Source organism: Delphinapterus leucas, chromosome 20 (assembly GCF_059928025.1).
Source record: "Delphinapterus leucas isolate spDelLeu-1000000601 "Yukka" chromosome 20, BTC_Dleu_Yukka2, whole genome shotgun sequence".
NCBI classification, from domain to species: domain Eukaryota; kingdom Metazoa; phylum Chordata; class Mammalia; order Artiodactyla; family Monodontidae; genus Delphinapterus; species Delphinapterus leucas.
Genome location: NC_143148.1, coordinates 60132137 through 60152321, shown reverse-complemented (window position 1 = coordinate 60152321; position 20185 = coordinate 60132137). Strand labels below are relative to the sequence as shown.

Sequence of the window (20185 nt, the reverse complement as noted above, 5' to 3'; positions counted from 1 at the left end):
GCCCACGGCGCTGGCCACGTTTTCCTTGTTTGGTTGTCACTGGGGACTGGCCGCCAGCCCCGTAGCCAGGCATGGCGTTGACGGGCCCCCACAGCTGTGGCACACGTGTGCCAAGCCGTCAGCCTCCTGACAGACGGGCTGTTGGGGGGCAGGGCGCCCGGCGGGAGGGAGGCCAGCTGAGTGGACAGCAGGTGCTGCGAGGCCGGGTGGCTGCTGGTGAGCGGCTGCTTCCCCCTTCCGTGGGGCCCGGTGGAGAGGGGGCTTCTCTGCTCTCACCCCCTGGGCCCTGGAGTGCCGAGGGCACCTCCTCTCTGTAAAGGAGGATGTGGGAGCGATGAGGGGAGGTCTGCACGGTCTGGGGCACAGGTAGCGGTAAATGCCGTTCATTAGCATTATCGCTGTTCACGGAGGTGGCTGCCCGGGTGCATGTGCATCTCCACGTCTGCCCAGATCGTGCGGGACCCCTGGGAGGGGAGGATGGGCAGGGGCAGAGGCAGAGGGACAGAGCTGTAGTCCTGGTGATGGCTGACAGGTGTCAAGCCTGGCCCCATCGGCCCCCTGGCCCCCGGGAGACTCCGTCAGTGTCAGCAGGGCGAGCAGTGGCTGGGGCGACGTGGGCTGTGCCTGTTCGTTACAGGCGGGGACGCCCACCCACAATCCCAGCCACTGCTCCCGGGTCTCGGCGGCCTGCCCTGGTGCTGGCTGACCCTGAGCTAAGATGGAGGGGGGAGGCCCAGAGGCTCACCCCCCTCCACCTGCAAAGAATACCTGGGCAGCTGCGGCCCCGGGGGCCTCCCTGGCAGCCTGTTACAAGTGCGGAGTCTCAGGCCCGCTCCGGACCTGCTGAGTTCAGGAATGGGGGTGGGGAGGCTGTCTGTACATGCCCTCCAGGAGGGGCTGATGCAAGCAGAGTCGGGGTACCGCAGGCTTGGGGGATGCCGCCCGACTCCCTGGTCTGCAGGAGAGACAATCCAGCCTCCCCCAGGGCCACTTCCACAGTGAGAACTCCAGCCCGGCTCTGGCTGGCCAGAGTTCTGAAAGCTACACCCTCCAGCCCACCTGAAATGGGCCGACCCAAGCCTGCTCTCCGGTCCTAGGTGGGTGGGATGTCAGCCACCCGTGAGCACACCTGGGGCTTATCTGGGGCAGGCTGGGGCCTGGGACGGGCTCTGTAGGCAGAGCCAGAAGCTACCTGGGGGCCATCTGGGAGTCGCCCACCTGGGCCCCCAGCAACATAGGCCCACGTCCAGCTGCTGGGGCCCTTAGCCGGGAACCAGGTGGGGCTGGGCGGCACGACCCCTGTGCCCCTCGGCCTGCTTCACCCGTGCTCTCTCTCTGTCTCTCTCTCCTTTCCCCCACCCCGGTGGCCATGGCGCCCACAGCGGACAGGAAGGAGAAGGCCTCCGCGATGCCTGGCTCTCCAGCCGAGGTGAAGACGCAGCCCCAGGCCACGCCCCCCAGCATGCCGCCCCCGCCGCCCGCCGCATCCCAGGGGGCCACGCGACACCCCCCCTTCACACCCCACACAAGTGAGTAACCCCAGGGCCCGGCCCCGAGGGGCGCAGCGGGGAGAGGCACCTCCGGGGGTCCCTCGAGCCCGTTAAGGTCCGAGCTTCCATCCTGGACCTGTAAACGCCCCTGTTGGGCCTTTAAGAGGAGGATGTCATCATGGGTCAGGGCCCAAGCTTTGAGGTTCGGGTCCCAGCTCTTCTGCTTGGTAGCTGTGAGGCTTTGGGCAAACTTCTTAACCTCTCTGGGCCTGGCGTTCCTCATCTGTAAAGCCGGGCTGGTCATGGCCCCTGCCTCAAGGAGCTGCTGTGAGGGCGAGTGAGTTAGAAGTTCTTAGCACGCTGGGCACATGGTGAGCATTCTGTCAAGGTTAGCTGCTATACTGGAGCTCAGAGAGGGATGAGGGCTTCCCCATGGTCACACAGCAGGTCACTTGCATGTGGGTGAATCCTTTTGGGCCCGCACGCCCTGGAGGGCCCATTGGAGGCAGCTGTGGCCTTGGAGGAGCTCTGCGGCCAGGCCTGAGCCGGGTGTGTGGGTGGGCCAGGAGCTGGGGTCAGGGGGGCCTCGGCTGCCAGCAACGTGGTGGGCAGACCTGACCCCCAGGTGGTATCTCGCTGGCCCTGGGCCCTGGGTTGAGCATCTCGGCACACACAGAGGGTCTGGGTGGGCTTCGGAATCCACAGCCACCACCTGAGCCCCGGTCCTTTGAGTCAGAGCAGTTGAGAAGGAGACCCCCGGCTTGGGCTGGTATGGGGGACACTGTTCCCTGTCCCCTCGACCAAGGTCTCAGCAGTGTGTACTAGGTGTTTCTGGCAGGCAGTCCACGTGCCTCCCCCACCCACATGTTCAGAAGCCAGAAAGCCCCACACCGGGGGACCCTTCCCCAGGCTTTGAAACCCTAATGAAGCCCGTCTCTGGGGCAGGAACCTCAAATGCCTTGGCCTGGTGGCCCCTGGCTCCCACCGGGTTCATCGGGCTCCACTCCGCCCACCCGGGGTCCTGGGCTCTGCTCAGAGCCTTTATTCCTGGGCGTGAAGGGTACTGGTTCTGCCCTCCGAGGCCAGGCAGCGGCCCCCACCTGGAGAAGGAGGTCGGGCTGGGCCCCTTGTTGTAGGATGTTGGCTGTGAGCTGGTCTCTGTTGGGAGATGGGGCAACACCACCTGCTCCCAGGAGCAGCCACCTGAAAGCAGGGCGATCCCTGCACAGTAGGAGCTTAATGGCCAAGCACCCCTCCCCACACATCGCTTGGCACAGAATGTTCCAGCTTCTGTCCCCCCGGGGTCGGTCTGAGTGAGGGTCCCCACATGTGCCAGAGACTGGGGTGGGCCCGGCCCTGCCTCCCGCCCCGGGGCCCTGCCCTCCGCCATCCTGGGTGCACAGCCTGCACTGGCCGCACGGGAGTGGCCAGAGGTGGCCGTGCTTTGTCTCATTCACTCTTCTCGCCCGGGGACTGTCACCCCTCCCTCTTTTCCAGAAGAGTCAGTCCTCACCTCGGGCTGAGCTGCAGGCCGGTCTCCGTCCACTGACCACTGCCTCCCCGTGCGGCCTCGTGGGTGGAGAGGGGAGGCTCCAGCCTGGCGAAACTTCCCCCACCTACGCTCAGCCCGGGCGGGAAAAGGAGTTCTTCCTGACGGGGCAACAGCAGCTCCCCCTGGGAAGATGACGTGCCCCACAACTGTTGTCCGGGTTCCAAGCAGGAGAGACCAGCAGACCATCTGAGGGTCTGGTCGAGGGCTCCGACCCGGGGACCCCGACCCTCGTGGGTGCGACTCCCTGGCCTGCTTTTCTTCCCAGTCCAGGAGCCCGTGTTCCAGATAGTGCTGGTCTGGGAACCAGATGTTCCAGGCTGTGGACTGGGCTGGGGTCAGCTGACACCACCAGCTCGCCTCCGTGAGGCCTGCGAACAGACGTGCGGGTGGCAGCCTGCGTGTGGCTCAGGGTCCGTCCCTTCTCGTTGGGGTCCCGGCTCCGTTTAGAGCATGGAGGTTATGAGAGACAAGAGCGTCTTTCTTTCCTAAGCTGACGCCTAGTGCTATCTGGCTGCTGGGGGCTTTTGTCTTAAGTGTCAGGCTTCCTCCAAGGTGGCCTCAGATTTGTTCCCTAACCCACGAATTCCCTGAAAGCAGGGTGGTTAACCGCTTCTGTGCACCTGCTGATGGGAGCCAGAGTAGACAGAGCCCCTGCGTTCCCTGTGGATTCTTGCCAAGAACCTCCCCAGATTCCCCAGGACCGGCCTGCGAGCCAAGCTGACCAGAGACTGACCTTGAGCCATGGCTTGAGGGCTGTGGTTCTTCTTGCCTGGTGACTGCCCTGGACACGAATTCATTTTAGAGTTGAAGCTGTGGTGTAGCTCGGGACTGGGGCAGAGGGCTGAGAGAACTCTGGGGAGGGATGTAAAGGAGCTGCTCGGCAGCTGGGAGGACCCTTAAGGGGCTAGCGCTCCATCCTGCCCTTGATTACCCCCTGTGACGGGGGGCTCAGTCTCTGTTGACAGTGCTACAGCTTGTCTCCTTGTGGCTTTTGCCTACTAACTCCAGCTCAAACAAATCAAATCTCTCTTCCTCTTTGGTGCTTCTGCCCTTCACGGCAGCTCAGACCTGGGCTTCGTTTTGGAACCACCGTTGGTTTGTCTGTTGACCTCAAGCCCATCACCTGGGCTACGGGTCCCTGAGGATGGTGCCGAGTGGGGTCACCAGGCGCTTTCCAGAAACACAGCTGTTAAGAGCCAGGGTGTCCCACCCGTACCCAGGGAGGTGCCAGAATCCTTGTGGAGCCCCAGATGTTCCCACCAGAAACGGCCCTAAGACATCCCCTGATCCAGCCCATTTTTCAGAGAAGGAAGCTGAGGCCCAGAGAAGGTTGTGGACTGGCCCAAGGTGGTGACAGAGTCCCAATCCCCAAAACGCTGTCGAGAGGCAGGGGAGGGGCCGACTGTAGACGCCCCCCAGGGCAGCGTCCGGTGCCCGGCCTCCCTCCTCACAGCGTGCTTTTCTTATTTTGCTTACAGATCGAGAGGACGGGCCTGCGATGTCTCTGCCCCACGGCCGTTTTCATGGCTGCTTAAAATGGTCTATGGTCTGTCTTTGTAAGTAAAATAACAAAAACCACGGCCTCCCGGGAGGTCCTCACCCGGCGCCCACTGCTCTGCCTGCACCCCTGCATCTGCCGGGCTAGGCCTCTCTTAGGGGATGGAGCCCAAGGGACAGACCCAGGAGAGCAGAGCAGCCAGGATCCCCAAGTCACAGACTGAGTTCACACCCAGCCCTGCCGCTCACGCGCTCTGTGGCCTCAGGCAGGCGGATGGCCTCGCTCAGCTTCCTTTTCCCCAACTCAGAACAGGGCGAGTCAGGCAGGTCCCACAGTTGCAAGAAGGTCAGATGTCAGTGGCCAGTCCACAGCCCATCTCAAGGGCAAACCCCAGCCTGGGGCAGACCCCACGCTTACCCTTCCAGGCACAGTGTCCACAGGCAGGGACCACCACCTGTAGAAAGAAAGTTATGGAGCCCGCGCCAAGGGTGGTCACACGAAGCCCTGGGCCACGGCAGCATGAAGCCTGGCCCACGCGGGGTGCTCGGCAGATGTTGGTCACTAGTGGACGTTCCCGTCCAGGTGCCCAAGCCGCAGCTGATGCCCTCCGGCGAGGCTCTCATGGGGCGATGCTGGCAGTGTGTGTCAGCCAGCAAGCGCAGCGGGCTCGCCCATCTGGAGCGGCCCGATGTAAACCCAGGTGTGGCATCATCTAGGGCCTGGCGTGTCCACGGAGCTGCGGTGCTGTGAGGCCTGTGAGCTTTGTGTGGACAGGAGGATGGTGATTCCCAGCACCAAGGCTGGGAAGGGGGCTGGCGGGAGGGGCTGTTTTCGGTGCCTCATCCTAGCCCCCCAGGCCCAGGCCCCGGGACTGGGGGAGCCGTGGGGTGCTGCGCTGTGCCCCCAAACCTCGGCCGGGACACGTGTGGTCTATCTTAGTAACACACCTGTTGTGGGAATGAAAGCACTTGTGGCCGAGGGTTATTTTCGGCGTCTCTTTAGCAAGCTGCTGAGACTGCCCGGCAGCCTGGGAGGGAGTGCAGCGAGCGAGGGCAGGCCGGCCGCCGGGAGGACCGGGCACCGAGGGCAAGCGGGTAAGGGCGCCACAGGGAGGCCAGGCCAGGGGCTGGCGGGTGGGGTCCCAGGAGGCACGGATAGCCGCACGTCTTCGAAGCCCCTGAGGATCCAGACCCCGAGCGACGGCCCAGCTCTGCCGTGAGTGACCAGAAGCCCCCGCTGCGGTGAGGTCCCCATGCAGCAGGCCACCTCCCGGCCTGTCTGGGGTGACCACCAGCGGCTGTCATCAGTCTCGACCAGGGTGTGTGTGTGTGTGTGTGTGTGTGTGTGTGTGTGTGTGTGTGCGCGCGTGTGCGCATCAGCTCCATAATGACAGAGAAAATTAGCACAACAGCAGGGTCTTCTGGTCCAAGGGTGCCCTGGACACACCTCGGAGAGGGTGAGGGACAGGACCCTTCGTGTTCTGTGTCTGGAGCTCCTTCCATCCCAGAGCGAGAGGAAGTCCCCAGAGTGACTGTCCTGTAGGATTACCCCTGAGCCGGCGTGCCACCTGTGGGTCCTGGAAGGAGCTTCTAAGGTCGCCCAGACCAGGGGGGCAAACAGGTTTCAACCTGCACTGTGTCTCCAGGGAGGGAGAAGCGGCACCAAGGGCCGAGTGAAGGGCACGGGCCCCAGGAGCGGAGCGGGTCACCACGCCTGCAGCCCCGCCCCCTCTCGGGACACAGAGGCAGCACGTCTGTTCTGGCGCCAACCCTGGCTTTCAACCAGGGCTTTCCAAACGTCTGTTACATGGGGCTAGTTATCGATGAGCCATCACCCAACACGTAAAAGCAATCAGGTCAGGCGTTTCCGGCGCCTTCCAGTGGGAGGATAACCTGGGTCCCGCGAGGGGGAGCATGCAGCAGACGGAGCGCCCCGTCCTCCGCCCAGAAGCCCCGCCTCTGGTTGGGGCCGAGGGCCGTCTGCTGATGAGGGAACGGGGGCCGGGCCCGAATCTCGCCCACATGGCATGTCTGGGCTGGTCCAGGACGTCCACTCCCAACCAGGGTGCTTATCTTGCACCCACAAGGGCTGGGCTGCGTTAGTCTGCCTCTGAGGGTCTGCGGAGTGCCAGGGCCCCCGGGGGACGGGAGGCGACCTTGAGCACTGTGTGCGCTGTTCAGGGACTGTGAGGCCCCTTGCCTGGGGCTTAGGTGGCTGGTCCCTGGCCCGCAGCTCAGGGCGGGGGGGCCGGGGGGAGCGTTCGCAGGTGTCGCCGGCAGGCGGGTCATGGAAGCTGAAGGTGCAAGCAGAGCCGACCAGACAGCGGGCTCGGGGTTAACGGGGTGCTCCAGTTCCAGCTCCCAGGGGGATGGCGCAGGCCTAGGGCTGGAGGGGAGCTACATCCCACAGGCCTGCAGGGGCGGGTGGAGCCAGCAACCGGGACCTGGAGAACCAAGCCCTGGGATAGTCGAGGCCCAGGGAGGAGGGATGGGCACGCGGCCACCTCACGTGCTCCCGCCCTTGCAGGCTGGGCGAAGCCAAGACGGCGGAGGTCACCCCCCAGAGCCAGGTCAGGATAGCCGGGCTGGCGTGGTCTGGACGGGCAGAGCGACACACCCTCCGTCTGTGCTGTGGCTGTTCAGAAGGGGCCACTTCCCAGAGCCGAGCCCAGCAGCATCCCCATCCGGGAGAAGGGGGCTGCTGCTCCCCCGTCTCCACACACACAGGCCCCGGCAGATGCTGGAGCCCTGGAGAAACCCGGCCCTGAGAGAACAGCAGCTCTGAGCTGTCCTGCATCCCCAGATCCCTAGTCCAGCGAGGCGTGAGCGCACAGCCTCTGCACAGACCCAGCCAGACAAGGCGGGAGGGCCAGGGCACGGGCCTTGGGGACCACAGTTGAGTGAGTGAGAAGTGTGCCTGCACGTGTGCATATGCTAGTGTGCACGTCTATGTGTGCTGTATGGGTGTGCACATGGGTGCGCCGTGGGGCTACATTGCATCGTGCCCGTGTGTGCACACGTGTGCAAGTGTGCATGTGGGGTGTGCTTGTGGGCATGTGTGTGCACGTGTGTGTGTACATAGGTCTTTGTGGGCTGTGCACTGGGTCCATGTGCACATACGTGTGTGCATGCATGCAGTGCATATAGGCCTGTGTGCAAGCACACGTGAGGTGTGTGCACGTGTGTGCACATTTATGTATCTGTGCATGCACGTATACGCGTGTGTGCGAGCATGAGTGCACGTGTGTTTGGCATGTTGTGTGAGGTGCGTGCAGGGCTGCTGAGGGAGGGAAGGTACGTGGAGTGCAGGGTGTGGGCGAGGGTGGGCTTCGGGACGATCGTGTAGGGAGCACAGACGTGCGCAGGAGCGGGAGTTGGCCTGCGGGAGTTGGGTGTGCAAGCAGGAGTGTGAAGGTGCGGGTCCTGTGCAGCCTTCCCGTGTCCAGACCCCCTCCGCCATCACCGAGGGCCCTGGGAGCCCACGACCTCTGATCTCTGTGCAGGCCCTGGTGCAGGGGAGTGGGGTGCAGGTGGTCAGGCTCTGCAAGGCTCCCCGGCCCTGGGGCAGACTCAGCTGAGGATCACGGTCCTGCCCCTGGTCCCCTTCACAGCATCCCAGTGTCTGTCACCACAGGCACCCACAGTGCTGCTCCGGGGCCCCCGCACAAGCTCAGCGCAAGCCCCTCGGGTCACCTGCTCGTCCTCCGCACGCAGCTGGGGCCCGTGTGCGCACACGTCCACCCGTGCAGCAGCCCCAGACAGCAGCTGTGCGGTGTCCCCCCGCCAGCATCCAACCCCGCTTGTCCCGGGGGTCCAGGCTCCCCTGCCCCACCTTGAGCCCTGTCAGCCTGGCACCGGGGCCCTCATGTGGGTGATGGCACCTGCATAGGCACTGGGGCGTGGCTTTGGGCCGTCGTGGTGGGGGGGGGTGGTCACTACCCTTTAGGGGGGGATGAGGGACCTCCCCGTGGAAGAGGAGGGCGGGTCTGCAGATCCCGGTTGTGGGGAAGCCCCTCTACCTGTTCACAGGAGATGCGTGTCTGCCAGGCAGCGTGCGGCCGTGGTGTCCCCCGGGTGTGGAGGGCCTGACTGCGCGGCCCAGAGCAAAGCCGAAGGGCCGCTGAGCCCGGGCCACACCTGGATCACGTCTGTACTCCCCCCCTGCCGGGGCCCCAGTTTGTGCGTCTGTAAAGGGTGTCCGTGGGGCCCGGCCGCCCTGCAGCGTCTTCAGCCCGCCTCTCCCCGCGCAGTGATGAACGGCAGCAGCCCCTCGCCCACGGCCGTCAGCGGCACCCCGTCCACGCCCAGCGGCTTCAGCAACGGCCCAGCCACCTCATGCACCGCCGCGCTGTCCATGCAGCAGCTGCCCCCAGCCTGCGGGGCACGGCAGCTCAGCAAACTCAAGCGCTTCCTGGCCACCCTGCAGCAGTTCGGCAGCGACATCTCCCCGGAGATCGGGGAGCGCGTGCGCACGCTGGTGCTGGGGCTCGTGGTGAGTCGGGTGGGGACGTGGTGACCCCGGGCCGGGCCAGCCCTCAGTCTCTGCCCTCCTCTCCCCGGGGCTGAAGCAAGGTGTTTTCTCCCCCCGCCCCGCCCCCCAGAACTCCACGCTGACCATCGAGGAGTTCCATTCCAAGCTCCAGGAGGCCACCAACTTCCCGCTGCGGCCGTTCGTCATCCCCTTCCTGAAGGTAGGGACAAACCCACTTCCCCTGCGCTGGGGCCCGAGTCTTTTCTCTGCCAGCTCAGATCAGCCACTGTTCTCGAGACTCTGACTCCCCTGTCCCCCGGGGGGGATCAGTGCTGACCCGTCGTCGCGGCCGACTCCTGCAAGCTCGCTGCCAGGCCAGAGTAGTCAGCCACCCGACCCTGTGCTCGGAGACCAAGCTCCCAGGCTCAATCCTGTTATGTTAGTGACCAATACACTCAGTCGCTCGAGAATTTTTCGAGCACCTGCTCTATGCCAGCCGACACAACAGCCATAGACTCTGGAGCTACAGGGAGGGTGCATTCGAGTGGGGAACAGAGCCAGGCAGCGGGGACAGCACATGCAAAGGCCCTGAGGCAGGGGTGTGTCTGCTGTGTTTGAGGAGCAGCGAGGGTGTACCTGGAGCGGAGTGAGGGGAGGGGGACAGTGGACAGACGGTGGTCATGTGGGTAGGCAGACAGATGGCTGAGTGGGTGTCAGTTGGAAGGCAGCCGTGTGGCCATCACGGAAGATAAACAGTGGACCAGGGCCTCTCGGTAGTTGGTGTTGGATTGGTGGCAGCAACACCAGGGTGTGTGAGCAATGCAGGTTCCCGGGCCCCAGCCCAGACCCACTGAGTCAGACTCTGCATTTTAACAAGGTGCTGGGCAACGTGTGTGCACAAAACGGGGACAAGCGTTAGACCCGTGTCTCCCCTGCAGTGCTTCTCAGGGCCTTCGCTCCCCTTGAGGGTCGCACATCTCCCAGAGTGGGTGGAGGTGAAATGCTTCCCAAATGTATTTGACCACGGGTGCCCCTGCTGGCGCGCATCTCCTCAGGTCAGGTTCCACAGAGCTCGCTTGGGAGATGCCCGCCCTGGAGCGCCTGGTGGGCTCTCGTTTCCCAGGCCCAGGTGGTGCTCCCAGCCATAGGCCATGCTCGCCTGCACGGCTGCACCCTGGTGGGGCCTGCCTTTCAGAGGGTCGTGAAGACAGGCCATACCAGACGTGCCCAGATGCGAGCCCTAACCCTGCCGCTTAGCCCCCACTGTCCTGGGCCAAGCTAGTTCACCCCTCTGTGCCTCAGTTTCCGCAGCTGTGAAGTGGGAACCATTCTCAGGCTATTGGGAAGGTTGTGGGGAGACACGCAGGTAAAGACTTTGGGACGTGCTCGACTGCCACTGGGCGTCATCATCTGGGGATTTCAGGTGTTCTGCAGACGACGTGTCCTTTGCAGCTTCCCCTGCTGAGCCCCCAGCAGCCCTCGGGGTGCGGGGGGGTGGCGCAGGCACTGCCACTGTTCCCGGTTAATAGGCGGGGAAACTGAGGCCCTGAGGTCCCCTCTGGTGGAGGGGTGGAGCAAAGCCGGAGCCCCGATCCCTCCAGCTCCAAGCCTCCCAGCCTGCCCGGGGTGTGCCCCAGGCCCGCACCTCGTTGCAAGGGGACCCCACATCCGCTCCCTCCTCCCGCCTTCCCGCCCACACCCCGCTGAGCTCACCATGAGCTGGGCTGAGGGTTTGCCCACCTGGCAGTCATTTGCAATTCATCAGGAGCCCTTCCCGCTCCTCCCTGCTTTCAACGTACTGCTGACTCCACGCTCCCCATCGTGGGGGACACAGTGCCTGCTTATCCTGTCAGATTAGACATTTACAGCACAGGTCCCACCCGCCTGTGTCCGCTGCCCTTGTTTATCAGAGGAGCAGGAGCAGGGAAAACACGCCACATCCCCGCGCCGCCCCGGCCAGCCCCACTCGCCCTGGCATCCCCGCATCCTCCCAGGCACACCCCAGTGAGGCGCCAGACGGGACGCGCAGGCCTGGCAGTGCCTGCCTCGCTGTGCCCCCTGCCCACAGCGCAGTCACGGGGCTGTCGGAGCTGTGGCGCCCCGATTGCTCTCCTGGTGATGGGGCAGCTGGGTGAGGGCCCTGGGGCAGCTGGGTGAGGGCCCTGGGCCGGCGGGCTGTCAGGGACACAGTCCATTCGTCTGCCAGACGTGGGGCTCCTGGGCGTGGCCAGTCCTGTTCCCAGGGCTTGTGGACAAGTCGTCGCGGCCCTGCCTGGGAAGTGCCCCGCCCCTGCCCCCCCCCACTCACCGTGGGACCCTGGCCTCTTGAGCACACAGAGTGCCGCAGGGAGCCTGGGGGCGTGCCGGCCTGCTGGGTGGCCTCGGTTTCCCCACCTGTGACCTGGGAGCAGCGGGGGCACCGCCTTCCTGGGGATTGACGGCCTCCCAGGCCCAACCGTGGCGCACCCATGTGGTGGCCCTTGGCGCCATCTCCTATAGCAGAGGCAGGAGCAGTGGCCAGCCCACCCGGCTCAAACCCAGCTCTGCCCTTGGGCAACCGGAATTCCCACTTCCCAGTCCCCTCCCGGGTCCCTGGGGTGTGACAGCCCACCTCCTCAGGTGGGACTGGGAGAGTTAACTCATGAGAAGCTCGTGGGAGCCTCACACCCAGGATGGGAGGAGCCAGAGCTTCTTGCAGCTCCAGCTGCAGGTGAGGCAGAAGTCAGAGAAGTTAAGTGACTTGCCCACGGTCACACAGCACAGCCAGGGTGGGCAGACACAGGGCCTGCAGTGGAGTGTGGGGCAGTGGAGGAGGTCCTTGGGAAAGCATTGGAAACATCATAAACCCTCACCGAATGGGAGACACCTGCTCCAGTAATGCTGACTGCGGGTGTTTATGCAAACACTGATTTCCCTCCGGCCGGTCCCGTCTGTGAAGGGGGCAGCATGGAACCTTCTTTCAGGTGGCAGAGCTGGGATTCACCAGCTCGGTCTGTCCAGCATCTCAGTGGCAAGGCCTTCCAGGCCTTGGAGACAGAATTGGGGCTGCTGCCCAGGAAGGAGATGCGCACTGCCCCCCATAGCGTCTATGCATTTCTTCTGGGCCCTGGTCCCCATTCCCCCAGTCAAAGGCCCCAGGTCCCCTGCACCCTCTCCTGAGCCTAACGCTGTGCAGGGCTGAGTGGTGGGGCTTTCCGGAAGCTGGGAGATGCTGCCCCGCCCAGCCAGCCCTCCACCCGTGGCCCCGGCTCGCAGCTGGGTCCAGCCGGCCAGGAATCCAGATGTTTCCATGGCTCTAACAGCAACCAGCCAGGGCCCGTGCTGTCCCCCACCCTGCTGCACCAGGAGAGGAGGGGCTGGCGAGGGGGAGGGAGGATGTTTGGCGTCCTCGGACCTCCCGGGACCTCCTTTCCCAGCTCACGCTCCTAACGTGTTCGACAGATGGCGGGCTGGCCCCTGTTCAGCTATCCAAGTAGGAAAAGAACAGGCCTGGCAGCCGGCACTGCTTGACAAAAACGCATTGGCTGCTTGATCACGTCTGGGTGGATGCGCTAGTGGGGGCTGGCGGTGCAGAGGCGGGAGAGGCTGCTGAGGTGGCTTTGAAACACCGTGAGAAACTTGGGGAACTGCACTTCGTTACAAATACTTAGAACTCTGGCCCTCCCAAGCGGCCTGCCGCTGCGCCCCCACCCAGCCGGCATCCCCCCACGGTGGCTCTGGGGAGACCGCCGAGCCCCCGGGGCCCTGCCGTGCTCGCTGGGAGGCCTAGAGCAGGGCGGAGGCAGGAGGGCACGGCAGTTACGCACGGTGGTCACAGGTGGGATCTGCGTTCGAATCCCGTGCCCACCCCCACGTGCCATTCTGCTCCCTGTGCTGTGGTGTCCTTACCCACAAATGTGGAACCCAGTGGTCGTGTCCAACTCCGGGAGGTGACACGCATGACGGCCCAGAGCGGTGTGGGTACACTGATACCTTCATTCAAGGCTGGGCTGGGAACCCGCAGAAAGTGGGCAGGCGGGACCAGCCAGCGCACGTTGGGGTCTGCGGCAGGTGTGCTGGGGTCCTGCTCATCCACTGCGGTGACTGTGTGCAGGGCTGCCCCGTCCCCTCTGAGCCTCACTCTCCTTCTCCGTGCGGGTGGTCGTCTGGGGCCTGTTTCCTCAGGCGCAGGCAGCGGGTCCTGGTGAGGAGCCCGCCTCGAGTTCTCCAGATGCCAATGCAGGAGGGAGCCTGGTGAAGGGGAAAAACCCCAAACCACTGGGTCTCCTGGGGGGCATGGTCCCGCCTCATCCCCAGGCTGTAGCAGAGGAACTCGAGGCCCAGAGCGGTCGTGCAGCTTGCCCAGAGTCACACAGCAAGGCTGGCCGTTGGTGTCCCTGCCTCACCTCCAAGCACCTGGCGCCCTGACCTCAGTCAGCAGCCGGTCCAAGCCCCTCCCCGCCCCCCACAGGCTAACCTGCCCCTGCTGCAGCGGGAGCTCCTGCACTGCGCCCGCCTGGCAAAGCAGACCCCCGCCCAGTACCTGGCCCAGCACGAGCAGCTCCTGCTGGATGCCAGCGCCTCTTCCCCCACCGACTCCTCGGAGCTCCTACCGGAGGTCAACGAGAATGGCAAGAGGAGGACACCTGACAGGTGCCTGGGGGGACGGTGGAGGGGCCGGCTCTCTCCCTACCTGACTCTCGAGAGCTGCGCTGGCGCCGAGGCTTAGCAGGCGCCCCAGTCCTGGGGCCGAGAGAACGCAGGCCGATGCCACGTTGCGTTCTGTGGCAGCCGCTGCTGGGTTGGTCAGGTTCAGCCTGAGGTGCAAGGCCACTGAACAGGCTGAATCACCGGGAGGCTGCCCTGTATGGCTGTGGCGGGTTCTCCTGAGGACTCGGATGCCCCGGGAGGACAGGGGCGGAGGCAGGACAGACACTGCCTGGCCGGCGTGCCCTGGCTATTCCCTTCGTGCTGGACGTGCACCCCGAGTGTCCAGCAGCCCGAGGTGCCCAGGTGCCTGGGCTGGCCCGCACTGCTGGGTCATAGCGTGGGTACCTGTCTTGCTGATGGGGGAGGGTGTCTCCCCCACTCTCTCCAAGGAGGCCCAGGCTTCCTGACCACCTCACCCCAGGAGCCCCAGAGGAGGGGGAAGAGGGGCGCACCAGGCTGGGCCCCCAGCGGCCGGGTCTGATCTCTCCCGTTGTTCACCTCGGTCTGTCTCCTCCTCGCTCGCTCGCTCTCTGCCCGCGCCCCGACCTTCCCCTCACCCCTCTGTCCACGGATTGTGGCCCCGTGACCACTGTCCCCTGCCTGCTCTTGGGACCAGGACCAAAGAGAACGGGTCAGACCGTGACCCTCTGCACCCGGACCACCTCAGCAAACGGCCCTGCACCCTGAGCCCCGCCCAGCGCTGCAGCCCCAGCAACGGGCTGCCCCAGCCCACGCCGCCTCCGCACTACCGCCTGGAGGACATGGCCGTGGCCCACCACTTCCGGGACTCCTACCGCCACCTTGACCCCCGGGAGCTGCGGGAGCGCCATCGGCAGCTGGGTGAGCGGCGCGCTGCGGGGGTGCACGCGTGCGCCAAGTGGAGGTGGGGGCGGGCGGAGCATCCGGGGCTGCCGTGTGCTGGTGAACGCTGGCGCTGCCCGGCCGCGTCTGTCCGGGGAGGATGGGCACTGAGGACGTGGGTGCAGAGGAGAGATTTGCGCCCCACCCCGCCTGGGCTGCGCCCAGAAGCCTGAGGGACAGCCATCTTTCCCGGGGGGGGCAGCTGGACGCCGCCACCTCAGGGCCAGGAGGGCCCCTCCCCATGACAGGTGGGTGCCATGGCTGCAGAGGTGCCTGTCCTGGGGACTCTGCAGGGCCAGGTATGGGATCTAGAGCCGCTCAGGATGCACTGGCAGCCGGGAGAGACCCGGCATGTGGGGGGTCCCCAAGCCGCAGGAGTTGCAGCCCCCCCCCTCCAACGCACAGGCGCCCCGAGGGAAAGCAGAGGCACCACTGAGCACACACGGCGGGTCCTGCTACACCAAATCCGTAGAGGGTGGTCCGTGCAAGAACGAAGGAGATCAGGGAGGCTGGGCGCTGGGGCGACACCCCCCGGGGGCAGGACTGCCTGGTCCTCCGAGCTCCCCCAGGTGTGCCCTTGGGCAGGTCACGTGCCCTGCATGCCTGCTTCCTCCCTGCTGGCTGGGTTTAAGAGCAGCCCCACCTTCAGGGAGTGAGAGGGTGTTAATACAGGGCCCAGCCCAGAGTGGGTGCTGAGACCCAGCTGTCACTGGTGGTGGTGTGGCAGGTCCCGGGGGTCCTCTTGTTGGCATTGTATGTTTTGCTGGGTCCTAGAAGGCAGCACCCCGATGTGTTCTGACACACCTGTGTGATGTGTTAGCATGCCCACATCACAGATGGGGAGTCTGAGGCCCAAAGGGGTAACAGGCCCAAAGTCGTCTAGCTACCACGACTGACCTTCTGACCTTCCTCTGTGCTGGGTCAAAGGGATGAATAGGATTAGCCTCCACCCCAGGGACCTCCCCCCCCCCCAGCGTTTTGGTGAGGGAACCTGGAAACAGCTGCCCCTGAGGCAGAGGCCCAGGGCACCGATGGTGGGCCCAGAGGAAGGGTCAGCAGAGGCCTTGCCCCTGCCTCCTCCCCCCGGAAGCTTCCAGGGCCCGGGCCCGGGCAGCAGGTGACAGCGTCTGGCTCCCTGCAGCCGGGTCAGGCAGGTGCTAATTCCCGCCCGCTTCTGCTAAAGCAAAAATAGACACCAGCTGTCAGGCAGATCCCAGCTCCGTGGGCAGCAGGGCAGGGCGTCGGTGCAGGCCCAGCTCCGTGGGCAGCAGGGCAGGGCGTCGGTGCAGGCCCCAGCTCCGTGGGCAGCAGGGCAGGGCGTCGGTGCAGGCCCCAGTTCCGTGAGCAGCAGGGCAGGGCGTCGGTGCAGGCCCCAGCTCCGTGGGCAGCAGGGCAGGGTGGTGCACCGCGGGCCCCAGGTCCGTGGGCAGCAGGGCAGGGCGTCGGTGCAGGCCCCAGCTCCGTGGGCAGCAGGGCAGGGTGCTGTACTGTGGGCTGTGGCTACTACCTCCCACCTCTGCTGCAGTTTGGGTAGGCATTTCAGGTTTGGGGGCTAAAAAAGGCCTAAGTAGACTCCAGCCCAGGAAGCATGGGCCCTGCTGGGTCACAGTGGGGTGAGCACATTCGGTATTTCAAAAAGTGTAGGAGGAGCTGCTGTGAGGAAGCCAGACGCTGCCCTGCTGGTGTGAATTTCTCACCTCTCAGTTGTTTTTTTTGTTTCTGATTACGGGGTGTGGGCACCCCATTGTTTCAGTCTCTGGAGCTATACCAGCCAGCGGCTAAGGGCACAGCCCCAGCTCCAGCCGACCTTGCTTTACTTTGGTCCACATGTCCCTGTAACCAGTCTCAGTTTCCTCATCTATAAAATGGAAATAACGGCAGAACCCCTCCCCCACACACACACGGTTGGAGGTTGAGGCAGGGATGAACCCGTAAAGCCCTTAGCACAGAGCCCTGCTCCACACCCAGGGCCCTCCCCTCCATCTTGTCTTCCGTCTTGAGTCTTATCACACCTCCGGGAGGCAGGCAGGGTGGGAGAAACTGAGGCCACAAGCAAGACAAAGGGCCCAGGTCCCATGGGGAATGAGTGTCAGGGCTCTGGCTTTTCCCGACCCCACTGTTTCCCAGGAGACCACACTTAGACCTGCTCACCTGAGACCCAGCAGATAAGCCGGATCACCCCTCTTACCAGGCTGGAGCTCGGCCCAGGGGACACAGAGGTGAACAGGCCACACTGGCCCTGCCCTGGGGACTGACACAGTCTGTTGGCAGGACTGAGAATAAGCTAAGAAGCACCTATAATTACTACACAACCAGAGATACATGGGGCTTAAGGAAGCCTGAGAGCCCAAGGCTGCTGAGGAGGAAGGAGCCTGTGACCTGTGCTTTGAAGGACGCATAGGAGTCCAGCTAGCTCCGGGGAAGCAGTAAAGTATGGGTGAAGCCAGGCAGCCACAGGAGGCCCTGAGCAGTGGGGAAGCCCCTTGACTGAGGTCTGAGGCCACTATGCCAGCAGCAGGGGGCAGAAAGAGTGAGAGTGGCTGGATTTGGAGGTGGGGGGGGGTGGCCAAAGCGCGGGATGGGGACAGGGGTCTCTTCCTCCGAAGCATGAGTAGAGGCCAGGCCTGTTCCTGAGCCCCCAGGGCAGTGGGCAGACGTCAGTGCCCAGGGTTCTCTTCCTCACCTCTCCACGGGAGGGCACAGCCCGTGGGCGGGGCCTGCGGCAGGGGCGTGAGCGGGGGCGGGGCTTGATGAGCGGGGGCGGGGCCTGAGCGTCAGCCTCCTCCGCAGCCGTGCACGGGTCCCGGCCTGAGGAAGTGATTGACCACAGGCTCACGGAGCGCGAGTGGTCGGAGGAGTGGAAGCACCTCAACAACGTGAGTGTCCAGGCTCGGGCCACGGGGCGTCGCAGCAACTCGCAGGCGCTCTGCCCAACCTGCGGGCGCTGCGGGCGCTGCGGGGGCTGCGGGCGCTGCGGGGGCTGCGGGCGCTGCGGGGGCTGCGGGGGCAGGGCTCGTGTGCGCCCCCTTGGCCCTGCGCCCGCCTGTCTAGGGTCGCCCGTGCGCTCCTGGTCGGCCCCTCAGCACCCTCCCTTCTAGGGCCCCGCGGACCGTCTCCCGGAGAAAGGTCCCCTGGCCGCGGGGGTGGGACCCCTTTAACACCATTTTCAGGGTCATCCCTGCCCCGCGTCCTTTTGGGGAGGGGAGCCCAAGAGAAGGGTGGTCCCCAGAGCGGCGCTGGCCCGTCTGCTTCGCGGGCCAGGCCGCCCCTCGAGGGCTGCAGGGAGAGCCCCAGCCCTGGGTCGGGACAAGCCTCCCCGCCGGTGTGGTGCCCCGGTCGCCCCCCCAGCCCCACCCAGCTGCTCCGGTGTCTTTTCGGGCAGTGGAGGTGGGTTTTCAGGCCGCAGCCTTGAGCCCCCTCGGGAAGGCCTGGCGGGCGGGCTGGCCGGGCCCGGAGTGTGGGGCAGTGTCCCGGCTGTCCTCGTCATCGAGTGGCTTACCCGGCCCCGCGTGCCCGCAGCTCCTGACCTGCATCATGGACATGGCCGAGAAGACGCGGCGGTCGCTCACCGTGCTGCGCCGCTGCCAGGAGGCCGACCGCGAGGAGCTCAACCACTGGATCCGGCGCCACAGTGACGCCGCCCAGGACAGCAAGAAGGGCCCCGCGCCCGCCGCCCGGCCCCTCGGCAGCTCCGCGGGCGCTGAGGGCTCTCAGCTAGGTGTGCTCTGTGGGCGCGCGCGGGGCACCGGGGCCGAGGCCACCACTCGCCACGGCAGCGCCCTCACACGGCCCTGCAGTGAAATAGCACCCAACACCGTGTAACCTGGGAAAGAGGGGCTGCCTGCTGCACAGACGCTGCCTGACCCGCTGGGAGGCCCAGCTCTCGGCTCCGATAGGCCAGGGGCCCGGCGCTGGGAGGCCCCTGCATGATGACCGTGGAGACGCAGAGGGGCCAGGCTCGGCCCAGCTCCCAGCCGAATCCAAAGCCCATCGGCTCCCGAGGGTCTCCCTTCCTGACATCACCCTGCTCCCCCCGCCCAGCAACTGATAACAGGGTTTCCACCATGGGTACCTTGGGGCCCCAAGATCACACACCCTGCGCCCATGGCCCAGTCGGGTGGGCCCCGTCCTGTGTGTGATGCCGGCCTTCCTGTGTTTCAGATGTCCACCGGGAGTCCGTGCCTCGGACCCTGTCCAGCTACGTGCCCGAGGAGATCTGGAGAAAGGCTGGTGAGTGGGGGTGGCCCGGGGCCCCAGACCCTCTCACCCTCCCTGTCTGCGTCTGCGTGGGGGTCCCTGCGGGCGCGCCCAGGCCTGTTGACTCAGAATGTGGGCGTGGGCCCGGTCCCCGCCCTCCAGGGGACGGTCCTCTACACTACAGTAGAGGGCTGGCTTTGCAGGTTTCCCCCGCGACCATTCACGCCCCCGGGGCTGTGGGCAGGGGAGACCCGTCTGGGCCGGTCCAGGTGCCGACCAGCCGGGGGCGTCCTTTGCAGAGGAAGCAGTGAACGAGGTGAAGCGGCAGGCGATGTCAGAGCTGCAGAAAGCCGTGTCGGACGCCGAGCGCAAGGCCCACGAGCTCATCAGCATGGAGCGAGCCAAGATGGAGCGGGCCCTGGCCGAGGCGCGGCGGCAGGCCTCCGAGGACGCCCTCACCGTGGTCAACCAGCAGGAGGACTCCAGCGAGGTAGGGCCGCCCGCCCTCCCTGCCCCCACACACACACCCAGTCCGGGGCCAGAACCCCACTCTACCGCCTCCCGGTCACGTGCTTCCCAGCCACGTGACCTTGGGCTGCCCCGGGGCCCCTTGACCCCACACGGCCTGGTGAGGCAGGTCCTGTGGCTGTCCCCATCGTACAGATGTGGACACTGAGGGCTCCAGAGGGTAGATGGCTCACCCCAGGTCACTCCCTAGGAGGTGGTGGGGCCGTTATTTGAACCCAGGCTGGCAGACACCAAGCCTCCCTCTAAGCTGTGAGAGCAGAGGCAAGCAGTGGGGCGTGAGAGTCACCGTGTTGGTACCTGCGCGTCCACTGCATTCTCTCCTTGTCTGAGAAGGGCTTGGACGGCAGAGAGGTCAGGAGGAGGGAGAGGCTCTCTCCAGGGGTCCTGGGACTGTCCTCGGGGAGGGCACTTCTCCAAAGGCCCCTGGAGTCGTCTGTGCTGAGCTGGCCCCGAGGGGGCAAGGGGAGCAGGGACACAGAAGGACATCCTGTGGCGCTTCAGGCCGTGGACGTGCGTAGGGAGGACGGTGGGTGTCAGGGAAGCCCGCTAGCGGTACCGTCCGTCCGAGCAGTCCTTGAGGGAGTGAGCCAGCAGAAATCTGGGGAGCAGCAAGGGTGGGGCGGGGGGCATGCCTGCAGAGTGTGGCCAGCAGGAGGCTTTGGGGGCTAAATGGGCGCTTGGACCTTCCTCCCAGGGTGGTTTAGCTTCCCCGTCCCACAGCCTGGGCTGCTGCCTCCGGCCTTTCGCTGGAATCCCTGCTCACCTTCTGCTCATCTGGGCGGCTGGGGTCGTCGCTTGTTACAGAAAAAAGGATCAGAGGCCCAGTGGTAGGGGAAGGACGGGACCTCAGCAGCTGTGGCTGCGCAGCCCGCCTCTTTACTCTGCCAGGGCTGCCACATT

General features: G+C 65.2%; 1 protein-coding gene across 1 annotated transcript in view; it reads left to right on the top strand.

The window, feature by feature from the left end:
• Positions 1-20185, top strand: part of CBFA2T3 (CBFA2/RUNX1 partner transcriptional co-repressor 3) — an 85139-nt gene that overhangs the window by 61497 nt on the left and 3457 nt on the right. The window contains exons 2-11 of the mRNA XM_089903414.1: positions 1383-1529; positions 4521-4598; positions 8790-9031; positions 9141-9230; positions 13461-13642; positions 14316-14539; positions 17351-17436; positions 18080-18278; positions 18722-18790; positions 19057-19247. Of these exons, the coding sequence (XP_089759540.1) occupies positions 1383-1529; positions 4521-4598; positions 8790-9031; positions 9141-9230; positions 13461-13642; positions 14316-14539; positions 17351-17436; positions 18080-18278; positions 18722-18790; positions 19057-19247 (1508 nt within the window). The remainder of the gene's footprint in view (positions 1-1382; positions 1530-4520; positions 4599-8789; positions 9032-9140; positions 9231-13460; positions 13643-14315; positions 14540-17350; positions 17437-18079; positions 18279-18721; positions 18791-19056; positions 19248-20185) is intronic.